Below are 12,327 nucleotides of genomic sequence, written 5' to 3'. Positions count from 1 at the left end.
AGGAAGACAAAGAGAGCAATAAAAGTCACAGATGACTGAGGCACAGTGTCACACCATGCAGGCTACATTAAAAACAATATCTCCTTCCATGAAACTAGAAATCAAAGCAAGGAAAAAGAAAATAAATATATATCTTTCTATATATATATGTATGCTTACATGCACACTGCATACTGTACATACATGCATAAGCTACTTGCATACATACCTGCACATTCCGACCAATTACATCAGTAAAAATATACACATACACCCAGGGGCCACCTCACCAGGCCACCCCCTTCTTAGATGTGGCGTATGTGAGTGTACATATTTACGCTCATAACATGTATAGATGATGAGTCATTTAAACATCTCTCCTGGAAGTTTATTCCAGTCTACTGCTGCCATGTACAAGAAGAAATCTAAATCTACTGCACACACACATCAGAGGGCCCTGCCTTTAGTTAAATATACACGGGAGTCCCCAACTATTCTTAAAATACCATGGCCCGTTCCCTTGCAAGATCTTATGTGTACGTCTCAATTTCAGCTGCCTTATCCTATTTTCTACCATCAACCTTTTAAATTCACGGAATTGGGAAGGGCTGACGTGAGGCATGGGGCAAAGACTAAACACCACCCTGACTAGTTTATTTTGAGGTGTCTGCAGTTTAGTTTTAAGACCCTTGGGGATGCTAACCTACCAAGTAGTACAGGCGTGCAGTGAAAACTGTGGACATGCACATGCCAAGTCTTACATTTTCATGTAAAGACTTTATTATTATTCCGTCTTTTTAGCTTTCAGCTGGTGGGAAATTATCGGCCATCTCACCATTTCATGTTGCTCCTGCATTTGTGCAATCTTCTTGGTGTACTTTTGGTCCACCTGCTTCAGTTCTCCCACCACTCCTTCACAGCGCTCACTCAAAGCCTTCTTATCGTTGATCAGCTGAAGAAAGACGGAACATATTTTAGACCACGCGGGAAGAGACGGAAACAACACGAGAGGAACGCAGCAGGGATCAGATTGTGTATGTTTACCGACCTGATCAATGAATGTGAGGTGTCTCTGGATGGTGGCTTCATATTGTTCCTTCTGGAGCAGGAAGTTTCTGTTCAGCTCCTTCTCGGTCTCCTTCACATGTCTCGCCGTCAGCTCCCTCTGCTGGGCCTGATGGACAGAAGACAAGATAAAGAATATAAAGCATACCTGAGCACTAGGTATTGTCGTCTACAGCAGCTAAGAGGGTCGGCAACTTTCCTCTACATTAAAATGAACTGTAATGTGGATGCAGTTATTCCTACCAGAGCGGTCTGCAGCATGTTGACGGTGCGTTTCTTCTCCTCCAGCTCCAGCTTGATTCTCATCATGGAGCCGGTGACTTCAGCAGCAGTGGCCGACGCCTGATCGACACCAACCAGCTCCTCCTCTGACAAAACAGCCTGAAAACACACAGAAAACATTCATTATTAATCATGAAATCCAACGACACCAGAAGTAATATGATCTGAACATGGACAGATTTGACTCATAAAATACACACTAAAAAGGCAACTAGCGAAACTCAAATGAATATACTAACTGGTTAATATAAAACTAGGTAATAAAAACAGACAATGAAGTGGTGTCCGTAGTGAAATCTGTCTATGATTAAACATGCGAGTCCCATAATGTTTCAGTAGTGGTTCCAGAAGCAAACTTCAGACCCCGACCTCTCTGTGTGACCCTGAAGTGACCGAGCGTGGTCTCTCCTGTTCAGACTTCTCCATTTCATCCAGGAAGCTCATGATGCTCTGCAGCTTGGCCTCAGAGAGCAGGGCGCCCCCATCTGGCAGTGCAGGGTGGTGGCTCAGCTGGCCGTGACGCTCAAGGTTGTCAGTGGTCAGAGAGTTGGAGTCTCCGTCCTTCAGTGAGAGACAGTGGAGATGCAGATTACATGAGTAGGAAACTAATACTCAGGGTGATAAACACGCCATGTTGAATTGTCTCACCTCGTCTATCCAGGCATATTTTTCTTTGTGGTAGCACTTTCGCTCCGACAGCCTCTCTGGCTCCTCCTCTAACAGCTTCAGGGTGTCCAGCAGCTCGTTGAGGGTGGTTTTAGACTGAGCCCTGCTGGACAAAGCTCCCTGCCTCTGGTCCTCCATACTCACCGACCTCTGCAGGATCTCCTGGAGCGTAGAGATAAAAAAAAACAAGCTCATTTTGGGACCAAATATTTATCAGTAACTTGGATCATTAAAGTCCAGTTTTTTGTTATTTACCTGGGAACACTGGGAACCTCTGCAATTGGACAGCGCTGGGGAAACAGCTCTGAAGCTGGAGAGCTCAACCAACTCGGCCGCAACATTCAAATTGGAGTCTGTGGAAACATTTAACCAGTACAGTTATTAAAGGGTTGGTTCTCTCACATTCTGTTTTTTAGCAACCTACACTGGCTATGAAGATGTTTTGGTGTTCAGTAAGGCTCACACTGCACAGTAGGAGTCAGTAGCTTCATGATACAATGCTAGAGAGACTTACAGACCTGTGTTTTTAGCTTTCACGTCTGTGGGTGACATCGGGCTGTTGTTGCTCGGTGAGGCTGGACTTTTGTTGAGCGAAGTAATCTTGGGCGGTTTCTTGCGTCCTGCCACGCCAGTCTGCCTCAGGTTTTCCAGCCCCGCCTCAGCTACATGCTGTGCCTCTGCAACCCGCTGGGGTCTTTTCTGCTCCAGCTCCTGTAAAACACCACCAGAGGGAGACTTATGAGAGCTGTAAACCCAATTCAGTGAGATGTGATAAGGGTTTACAACAAAGCACGTACATCAGATGTGTTCACCTGCGTGGCAGCGAGGCGGGCCAGACGAACCTTCTCTTTACGAATCAATTTCCTGTCGTTTTGCTGATGCTGCTGCTCCAGGCAAGTGTCTTTCACTGCTCTGTCCTCCTGATCCTACAAGGGAGAAACAGAGAGGATTTGTAAATATCAGAAGAAAGAGAGCGATAGAGAATGAATGAAGTGCAGAGCTAAGCTGTGAGGGTACAGAGTTATTTACCTGGGAACACTGAGAGCCTCTGTGATTGGACAAAGCTGGTGAAATGGCTCTGAAGCTCAGCTCACCTAAGTCGGCCACAAAGTTCAAATTGTCTGTGGAAACCCATAAACAATCAATACACTTATTACACAATCCTGTCACATTATCCGTGTTTAAAATACCAGTTCTTTGGCATTCATACGAGTCCTTACGATGATTTAGTGTTCAGTATGGCTGCTGGCCAGAACCAGTGCAACCAGTGTAATTTCAGTGTATAATAGCTATTTTATATGTATGTGTTTATATGCACACCGGAAGTCATTTTCCTACAGCAGTTTTGGGATTCCCAGACTTTTCATTATCCAGAAATAATTAAAAACATCACTTTGCATATTTTAATTACCGTAAAACTTTGATTGATAGCCCGGTCTTTTATTTGCTAAAATCACTGAATTGACCCTGTCTATCTTTGGGACAGGCCTTTAATGCCTCTCACACAAAACTGAAACAGGCTACTATGAAACAGTTTATTTATTTCAAACAGAAAATTACTTGTATGAAAATGATCAAATAATATCAAATACACGTCGTTCATTTGATCTGGCTCCCACAGACGGCTTATGTGCTTTGATTTTTAGGCAGCAACGTAACGAAAACAACAACACGGTGCAGGACAGGGGCGTACGTATAGACAGTGCAGACAGTACAGCTGCACTGGGGCCCGTTGTTACTACCTTATGCCGCAGACAGAGAGCGATGGACTTCACATGACAGGATTCACAACTTGGATTCATTTTTATGAAAAGCTGCTTTGATCCTTTTGATGGGTGGACCCTTACAGATTAAAGGAAGATAAACAATCAATCATCTCTTGTACCAGGCAGGTTACACCAGTAAATCTATATGAATTAGACTTTCGTTTAATGAACTGAACTATTGAATTGTGGAGAATCTAACTGATCTACAGATGACATATTGATCATACGTTAAACATTAATATTTGTATTAAACATCTAAGCAGCTTAGAAGCAGCTAAAGCGGGTGACCATGTGGTGTTTAAAAGGTTTTATACATCCAGAGAACGTCTATAAAAACCAGACCAGGCGTCTAATGGAGACCTGCGTTTATTTGTCAAAATGTGTTCCCACACCAGGCCAGTAAACGGGGTAGGCGGCTGTTTGGGATTCTGCTATTAGTTGAAGTTTTACGGTATTTTCAAGACAGGAAAAAGGAGATCAATTAATATAACCCATCTACTCTTATTGTGCAAATGAATGACGTTTTATCTGAGGTTAAAAGACATACAGACCTGTGTTCTTAGCTTTGATGCCTGTGGGTGACATCGGGTTGTTGTTGCTCGGAGAAGCTGGACTTCGGTTGGTCGGAGAAATCTTGGGCGGTTTCTTGCGTCCTACCACGCCACTCTGCCTCAGGTTTTCTAGCTCCGCCTCAGCTACATGCTGTGCCTCTGCGACCTGCTGGGCTCTCTTCTGCTGCAGTTCCTGAAACACACCACCAAGGGGAGACACAGGACAATGTTTTAAACCATCAAAATGCTGCGAAAGCATCCACGAAGAGGCTTAATTCAAATGTGTGAATCAAGATATAATTTGTGCTACATGCCAAGGGGAGCGGGTCGTAACATATACATAATAGTTTCAAGTGAATGATCTAATAAAGTAGATTTGGTTGCAAGAGTAGTGGCTCTGGCATCTATGCAGTGTGGCTCTACAGATTATAACGCTTGTGCTGGTCTTTTTAATTTGGTCTAAAAGTCTCAGCAGCTATTTGATGCATTGCCACTGGAGAATCGCCACCTGGAGACTAGAATTATTTAAAAGAAAGCCATTGTAAAATGCTGGGAACGTGATGTGTCTTATTAAAGATTCCTCTGAGTTGTATTAAAGCAAGCATAGGATCATTCTTTTTAAACTATGACTCTCGCAAGCCTCCCAACTTCATGCAAGTGCGATACTACAACCGCTGGAGGGAAATCATAGGTAGGAACCTGGATGGCAGCGAGGCGGGCGAGACGAGCTTTCTCTTCACGGATACGTTTTCTGTCTTCGTCCTTTTTCTGATGCTGCTCCAGGCGACTGTCCTCTGTTCTCTCCTCCCACTCCTAAGAGGGAAAGACACAGATAGTGTTCACGCAATAGCAAAGGCAAGAGAAAGATAAAACCAGTTTAGACCGTGGAGAATAAAAGGTAAAGAGTACGGCAGCCCGGGGACAGATGGATACCTTTCTTTTACTGGCAAGGATACGTTTGAGCGCTGCCTGGTTAGTGTGTTGTCTCTTGGCATGGCTTCTGTACCAGCGCTGGATAGTGACTGCTGCCTGGTTCACCTGCTGAATAAACCTTCAGATACACAAAGGAACTGCAATGAGTCACAGAACGATTGACAGAAGAACATTAACACACATAGCAGTAGGAACACTGTGAAACAGCTTAGTGGGTCTGACCTCTCGGCCTCCTCCTCAGTGACCTCCCTCCTCCGAGACAGGACAGGGCTGCCGCGCTGGGCCGACACCGGAGATTTATTGTTAGAGGTGGGGGAAATTGAAGAGAAATTCTTCTGGGACTTTGTCAAGGAGCCATTCTCTAATGACACCTCATCGTTTGCTGTGGCCTTCAGGATGTTGCTGAAAGAAAAATATGATTGGAAATTCTGAGAAACAAGATACTTGAGTTTGACTTAAGATGTGTTTCTGAATGCAAATACCAAAATGTTTAACTGAAGATGGTACAGCATAGGTTTTTCTATTTTCCTGAAATTTCACAAGATTTAATAAAATGCCAAGCACTTAACAATCTCCATAAAATCTCTGATTGTGATCATACTAATGTATAACTATAACTCTAACCATAACCCATGATATCCATTATTTTGGAGACAGACAACAGTCTGGTATCAAATATTGTTTCTTTATGGACACAATCAGCCTTATCCATTGGCTTAGCCCTTTTAAAATCTCCAAACACACGTCAGACGTGCAGTTATGTTAATTTCAGGACATACTTAAAAGACGGCTTCTGGTTGGAGCTCTTAGGCGTGAGTGGTTTCTCAGAGTAGTTGTTGTGTAAGATGGTGGTGACAGAGTTCCCCACAGCTCCCTTGTTGCTCCTGGGAAAACACAAAAAAGACATTCTCCAGGGCGCCGGTTTCATAAAGATAGACTGTGACTATGGCTTAGAAGGAGTAGCTAGTCAGACTTCAGGTAAACATCTAAATCAGACCGTTCCACAAAGCACTGAAGACCCTGACTATCTGAATTCTAAGTAAAATAAGACACTTTTCAAAACAACAACAATAAATGGCGGCTTGAGTAGGCGCATCCAACCACTCAGCGTATTTTACACCAGCGGTAAAAATGTGTTTGTTGAAGCAGTATCATAGTTGCAAGGACATTTTACTTGGAAAAGTTAGCAGAGAGCGTAGTAATAAAAAGAAATGCTTGATTTGGGAAAAAATTGCGACGACAGTAAAAAGCGTTAACTCTACCGTTGAGCTGAGCTTCAAAGAGAATACAGAAAAGATCCGAGAACATGGTACAAGATGCCAAAAAAGAAATATTTAAGAGGAAATATCCTAAAACAGGGGGAGGCAGAGCTCATTACCTCAGCTAATCCATCTGTCAGACTCAGGACAGCTTCCTTGGGCAAATGACCGATGAAGTCCTCATTGTTGTGTCTTTCCAGTAGGTTACTGCTGTCCCTAAAAACTCTTTGAGCCATTGAGCCATTTCCTCTTGTTTTTGGCTGTTTGTAATGCTTGTTACTGGTGGTTACCAAGGTAACATAATCTAAGACGTTAGAAGTTAGCCCAGGGATAAGGTGTCTAATTTCTTTGGTCTAAACTTAGTCAGTCTTTATTTTTGTGTCTAATGTACATTAGAGTAGTCCAAGGGCGTCCCTCTGTGTTGAAAAGTGGTGGGTGGGGACATAAGGGCTCAGTTTAGGGGTTTGACGATACACTTGGCTCACCAAAGGTGATGATGCACAATACTGGGGTCACAAAAACAAAATGACGTAACACTTCAACAGTATTTTGAAGAAATATTCAATGCAATTCAATTTGAGTGGGGGGGTCTGGGGGTCATTCCCCATTCAATTTGGAGCATGAAACACTTAATTTCCTGCATTCTGGAGATATTTTCTGCACTACTTTATGGCACATTTATTTATAGGCTTTAAAGGGAAACCAAAAAATCCAGGTGTCAATTCAAAATATAGAAATAGAATAGAATAATCAGTTGCTTGCTTTTTAGCTTAAGTTACTTTTTTTGGCAATGCACATTTATTTTTTCTATATTTACATTGCTCTGCATGTTTTCCTTTTGTGCAAATAAAACTTTCTCATAGTTTGTTGTCAGAACAGTTTTGACAGATGCTTTCAAAAAGTGATGGTGACAAAATCTGCTATTTAAAAAAGTGGTGGGAACATGTGCCCAGCGTCCCCAGTGTAAATGACAACTATGGAGTAATCTATGAACAAATTTTAGACTAGTCTAACACTACAGACCGGTCTAAAATAGCTTTAGCCCCAGGAGACAGTTCAGACTTAAAAACAAGGCAAAACCTGTGCGTTTGGTGTTTTTGCAAAGTACTGAGAACGCCACTGACCCCTTTTTTTCCACACACCCCTCAAGGCATTAAAGTAACTGATAGCGTACATGCTTTGACACAAATTCTTACCGTATCACAAACTCAGCCCGCACAGATTTGTTTTGGTGACAATTTCCACGGGAGAAAAAGTCTACCTTAGTGTGTGGGTGGAATTCCTGACGGCAGTATCAGCTGCCGTGATCAACAGGTATGAAACACGAGAAGCAGGTTGAAATCCAGAATGCAGCAGTGCACGTAGTCTGATGTTAGGCTTGTCCCGGCTCTATGCGGATGTTGTATGTGTGGATGTGTCAGAGACGCTGCCCACCTGTTGTTGGCAGTGAATGTGGCAGCCAGAGCCACGCCGGGCTCTCTTCTCTTCAGGCTGGTGGGAGAGTCCACACTGCCAGTGCTGCGAGAGCTTGAGTGCGGGGGAAAGACTCTGGGCTGATCGTCCTTAAAGAAGGGAACATACTCTTGTTACACCCTGACCTACTGTGAAGTCTGACACCCTTAAATCTTATATCTTTTTAATCTCTGGTAAGGAGAAACACCACTGGTAAACATTGGTCAACTTCTTTGTTATTAATTCTGATATTGCCTTTTAGCTAGTTAGCGTGGATAATAATATCATGACCAGGACGCACAGTATATTAAATCAAATGTGATGACACACGAACAAATGTCAGTGAGCTTGACGCCAAATACCAGGATGTTCCATGTGGTTCTGTCTGGTGAGGCCTTGCTGAGGCTGGCCAGTTTCTTGCGTCCATCTGAGCTGCTGTCAAACAGGGCCAAGTAGTCCTCACTCTGGTCTTGACTGGAAAAAAGCAACACAAGCCAGCTACAGGTTAGGCCCAGTGTTGCATGCAGAACAATACCGCACTATTCTTTTTGCCATTAACAAAATGGTTACTGGGGGACAACAAAAATCATAAAACTGTTATTTCAAGAGCTGGGAAAATAAAAACACAAACAAACATTTGCATGGATACTAGGGTATAAAGAGTAGGGTGAAAAAACACACACTATTTTTTTGTCTTTTGAAATTTTGGTACACTGACTCTTTAAAAGGCTGGCATGGTAGCTGCGACCCAAAAAATGATTTAAAATCTGTCTTTTTAAGCGGGGGGAAAAGCACATTCTGGGCTTAGCAGTGCACGACACACAATTAAACAACTCGAAACAAAGCTGGAACCCTGAGTCATGCTTTTAGTGGCAGCTTTTATGATTAAATTTTGTAATGACAGCTGCAGAAACGGGACTCATCCCCCCCCCAAGTACTCGAATTCTGTATGTAGCAGCTGAACGCCTGCTAGGGGGAATTCCTTTAATGAGTCCATGTAAATGCGTGCATGTATATGTTGATCCCGGTGCCCTGCCGGTCATCTTTCAGATATAGCCTTACACACCAGCGTCACCATCATGAGGCACAGATGTAAGGTGACCTCCCGTCTGGCCTGGCCTCCACGGGCATCTGTGCTGCAGCCTGCCTGTGCAAGTTTCTGTCTGGGTTAGTATATAAATGAGCGTGTGTCTTCGTGTGTGTGTGTGGGGGGGGTGTCGGGGGTGGAGACAGCTGGCCCAATGAAAAGCAATCTGACAACACTATTCAGGCAGCACATTCCTCGACTTTTTGCTTCACAAGAGAGCGATGCATGGAGAAGAGGAAGCATTAAAGAGGGAGAGGCGTGGAGAGTGACCCAATGGCTGCCCTGAAAGACTCGGAGACGTTCAGGGGGTATTGGGGGTGTTTAGATTGTCTTCAAATTTAAAGCCCCTCTGCTCTGCGTCCTCGGAGGCAGTGAGGGGAGGGGGGGTGGCGGCAGCTGACGGACAATAGAACCAGAGCATGCACGCACACTTCTGCTTTCACTGGCTCCTGGTGGAAGGGGTAACCTGACCTCGAGGTCCCGGCCCTCCCCCTTCTAACCTGGGACAAAGCAAGTCCCTGCACCCCGCGAACCTAGCAACAGCCGCCCAGCCTCCCTCTACTCTTTATCATGCAGGAGCTGGCGCGTCACAAATCCCATTGTCCGAACTGCCGAAGCTTCAGGGCTGCCAGCTGTTGCTCACTGAAGAGAAGCACTCTGGTTTTAAGAGCAAAAGTGCAAACCAGCTGAACTACAGAGATGGTTCCTAGCTGCACTCCAAAACTGTCTGACGCACATTATCTAAAAGGCACACATCCTTTTTTTTTTGTCACTTCCAAACACATGGCCATAATCTTTCAGTGGCATGTGTGTCACTGTAAAGGTCATTTAATGATCTAAGTGAATCTTAAGAGCAAATTTCCCTGAGGCTACATCTGCTGCAGGGTACATACCGTACTGTACAGTTTGTTGTGTCAATGTCAGTGATAAGGGATGAGGGATGAGGAAAACAGGTTTGACTCAGAGAAGTGAGAGGGGATCGCTGGAATACGTCTAGTCCAAAATTGTTGTTGGTGTTATTACACCAGCAGGTTTGCGTGTATGTTTGTGTTTGTACCTTAAACTGATGTTGGCCTGCTGATTAACATGAGTGGTGCTGTTGGACCGCCTAAGGTTCTTGATGGAGCGGGAGCTCCCAGCGCTGGCATCGCTCTGTGGATTTAAAAAGATTTGTTGAAGATTTGTTTGCGAACACTACACATGGGGAATTCTGAAAGAAGCAACCTCGAAGACAGTGCTGATATTTCTCATTCCTGCATCTTGAATAGATTATCTGCCAACTCATAAACAATCAGCAATTCCATTCTGCTGCCAGTACGAAAGCGAACATCAAACAGTGCACGTTACTCACCAGGGTGTTGCGTTTCCCTCTGCTGTCACTAGCCACCGAAACCGACACAGACCGAGAGAAGTATTTCCCAGGAGATGCGCTGCTGGGTCTTTTGGACATAGAGAGCTGAGATCCTGACAAGCTGAGGTCCAGGGCTTCTCCTGAGGCACCTGTCCGGATGGATGAAGGGCTACGTGTTGCATGCATCATCTGAAAACCTGGAATAAAAACGAACTTAGACATAAGACACAACAGGCCACGCATGCACGCATTTGCCTAGCGATTCAGCAGGCGCAACCACAACAACAGAGGAAATAACAACCACGTTCCCATGACTGTTTTGTCACCCTGGGAAACCAACAACAAAACCACTCACTGTTTTTACTACAGTTTGGATAGCCGGAAAATCAGGGAGAACAAACTGAAATCAAAGTACACTGGCAGTACTTAAGTACTGTAAACGTTATGTGTTTTAACAACTAAATGTTTATTAGCTACCATGTTAGTTAATGAATAAAGCCTTGATTAAAGAAATGCAGAGTTGCTGAGGCTTTGACGTTATAGTATAGTATAGTATAGTATAGTTCAAAGCAGCTCTCCTAAAACATATGCTTAAGTTAAAGTTCTGACAACATTTTATGATAATAATAATTTTTATTTATAGAGCAGTTTTCAAAACCATGTTACAAAGTGCTTTCACAAGTGCAAACACAATAAAACACACATAACAAGATACACATTAAACAGTATTTTCCCATTGCTGCAACACTGTGGCAGGTGTAACGTTATGTTAGCTCTCTGTTAGCCAACGGTTTCGTCTCCCCATCACAAAAACAGCGACTGTGAAGCTTCACAGATGTGATAAACATCGGTAACGTTATGTGTGAAACAGCACTGGAGGAAAAAAAACAGCCGATTGTTTGCTAGTAAGCATTTCAATACGTCCCAGTTACAGTTACAGTAGTAAACCAACACCGTCATTACACCGTTAATAACGTTATCTTGTTGACTGGGACACATGATTCCCAACTGATGCAAATCGGGATGTTGAATGATGAAAGTAACGCCATTTCAATACAATCACGTTCATTTATTTGTCAAACCATCGCCTCAGTTACGGCTGTACTCTGATCACTCATAAGTAGGTTTTGAAGAGGAATAAAAACAATTGGTTTTCAGATACTTGTCAAATGAAGCATTTCTAGCTAACAGTTAACGTCAACGTCTTTCAACGTTTCTCCCATCAACTCGCACCCCCCCCCAAAAAAAATGCTGGTTGCTGTACAAGCAAGTTAAATACTCACTTCAAAAGCCGGATGGCACCATCGCTGATAAGCTCTTGTACGCTTTCACGGTTGTGTTTTTAATTCCCAGCAGCGAAAGTAAGTTGCTCCGTTGATTCAGTACAGGGAACCAAATAACGCGTAACATCATCTCTGTGGTAACAGCACAGACAATCTCCGCCCCTCGACGTACGTGATTGGTGTGAAAAGAACATTGTCCCTTTCTTCGCGCATCTGATTGGCTGAGCGAAGCTGTCTGTCTACTGTGCAGCTTCAAGGGGGCGTGGCTCAAACGGACGGTTTGGTTGACTTTGCAAAGAGAGGTGTGTTGGCAAATTCACATTTTCTGAAGTTATTAGAGGAAATTTTGAGGCCTTGATGTGTTTGTTGTACTTGTATATAAATGTGGAGGTTTTTAAGTAATATTCATGGTGATCACTTTTTCTATTTTTCTATAAATTTCATTGTTACTCAACATTTAAATGAATGAAGTATGAACATGATTGCGTTTTTAATCACTTGTGAGGTCACATGTTGTGTTTATTACGATTATTTCCTCTATTTATCTATTGATGTATTGCTGTTAGGAAGTCACATTGAGATTAAAACATGTTTTACAAGTGAGTCAAATAGCAGGACCTAACAAATAACCAGAATAGACAACTACAAATCAC

General features: G+C 43.4%; 2 protein-coding genes across 6 annotated transcripts in view; both read right to left on the bottom strand.

Annotated features, from left to right (window-relative positions):
- LOC123982851 (zinc finger protein 502-like) overlaps positions 1 to 12,327 on the bottom strand; it is a 441,737-nt gene that overhangs the window by 90,922 nt on the left and 338,488 nt on the right. The window lies entirely within an intron of this gene.
- cep131 (centrosomal protein 131) overlaps positions 1 to 12,327 on the bottom strand; it is a 29,138-nt gene that overhangs the window by 14,040 nt on the left and 2,771 nt on the right. Inside the window, exons 1-19 of one of the 4 annotated variants that reach the window (XM_046068727.1) lie at positions 11,675 to 11,831; positions 10,392 to 10,588; positions 10,098 to 10,192; positions 8,316 to 8,427; positions 7,936 to 8,063; positions 6,022 to 6,126; positions 5,465 to 5,644; positions 5,243 to 5,360; positions 5,009 to 5,122; positions 4,310 to 4,502; positions 3,022 to 3,113; positions 2,790 to 2,918; positions 2,511 to 2,703; positions 2,248 to 2,345; positions 1,975 to 2,154; positions 1,696 to 1,887; positions 1,288 to 1,425; positions 1,028 to 1,153; positions 815 to 931 (exon numbers count right to left, since the gene is read on the bottom strand). In XM_046068727.1, the coding sequence (XP_045924683.1) occupies positions 815 to 931; positions 1,028 to 1,153; positions 1,288 to 1,425; positions 1,696 to 1,887; positions 1,975 to 2,154; positions 2,248 to 2,345; positions 2,511 to 2,703; positions 2,790 to 2,918; positions 3,022 to 3,113; positions 4,310 to 4,502; positions 5,009 to 5,122; positions 5,243 to 5,360; positions 5,465 to 5,644; positions 6,022 to 6,126; positions 7,936 to 8,063; positions 8,316 to 8,427; positions 10,098 to 10,192; positions 10,392 to 10,580 (2,499 nt within the window). In that variant the 5' untranslated portion in view covers positions 10,581 to 10,588; positions 11,675 to 11,831. Of the gene's footprint in view, positions 1 to 814; positions 932 to 1,027; positions 1,154 to 1,287; positions 1,426 to 1,695; positions 1,888 to 1,974; positions 2,155 to 2,247; positions 2,346 to 2,510; positions 2,704 to 2,789; positions 2,919 to 3,021; positions 3,114 to 4,309; positions 4,503 to 5,008; positions 5,123 to 5,242; positions 5,361 to 5,464; positions 5,645 to 6,021; positions 6,127 to 7,935; positions 8,064 to 8,315; positions 8,428 to 10,097; positions 10,193 to 10,391; positions 10,589 to 11,674; positions 11,832 to 12,327 lie in introns of those variants that run through there. The other 3 variants (XM_046068729.1, XM_046068730.1, XM_046068728.1) reach the window with 3 other exon arrangements.

This window comes from Micropterus dolomieu, linkage group LG14 (genome assembly GCF_021292245.1).
Source record: "Micropterus dolomieu isolate WLL.071019.BEF.003 ecotype Adirondacks linkage group LG14, ASM2129224v1, whole genome shotgun sequence".
NCBI lineage: Eukaryota > Metazoa > Chordata > Actinopteri > Centrarchiformes > Centrarchidae > Micropterus > Micropterus dolomieu.
This window is presented reverse-complemented; position numbering and strand designations above follow the sequence as displayed.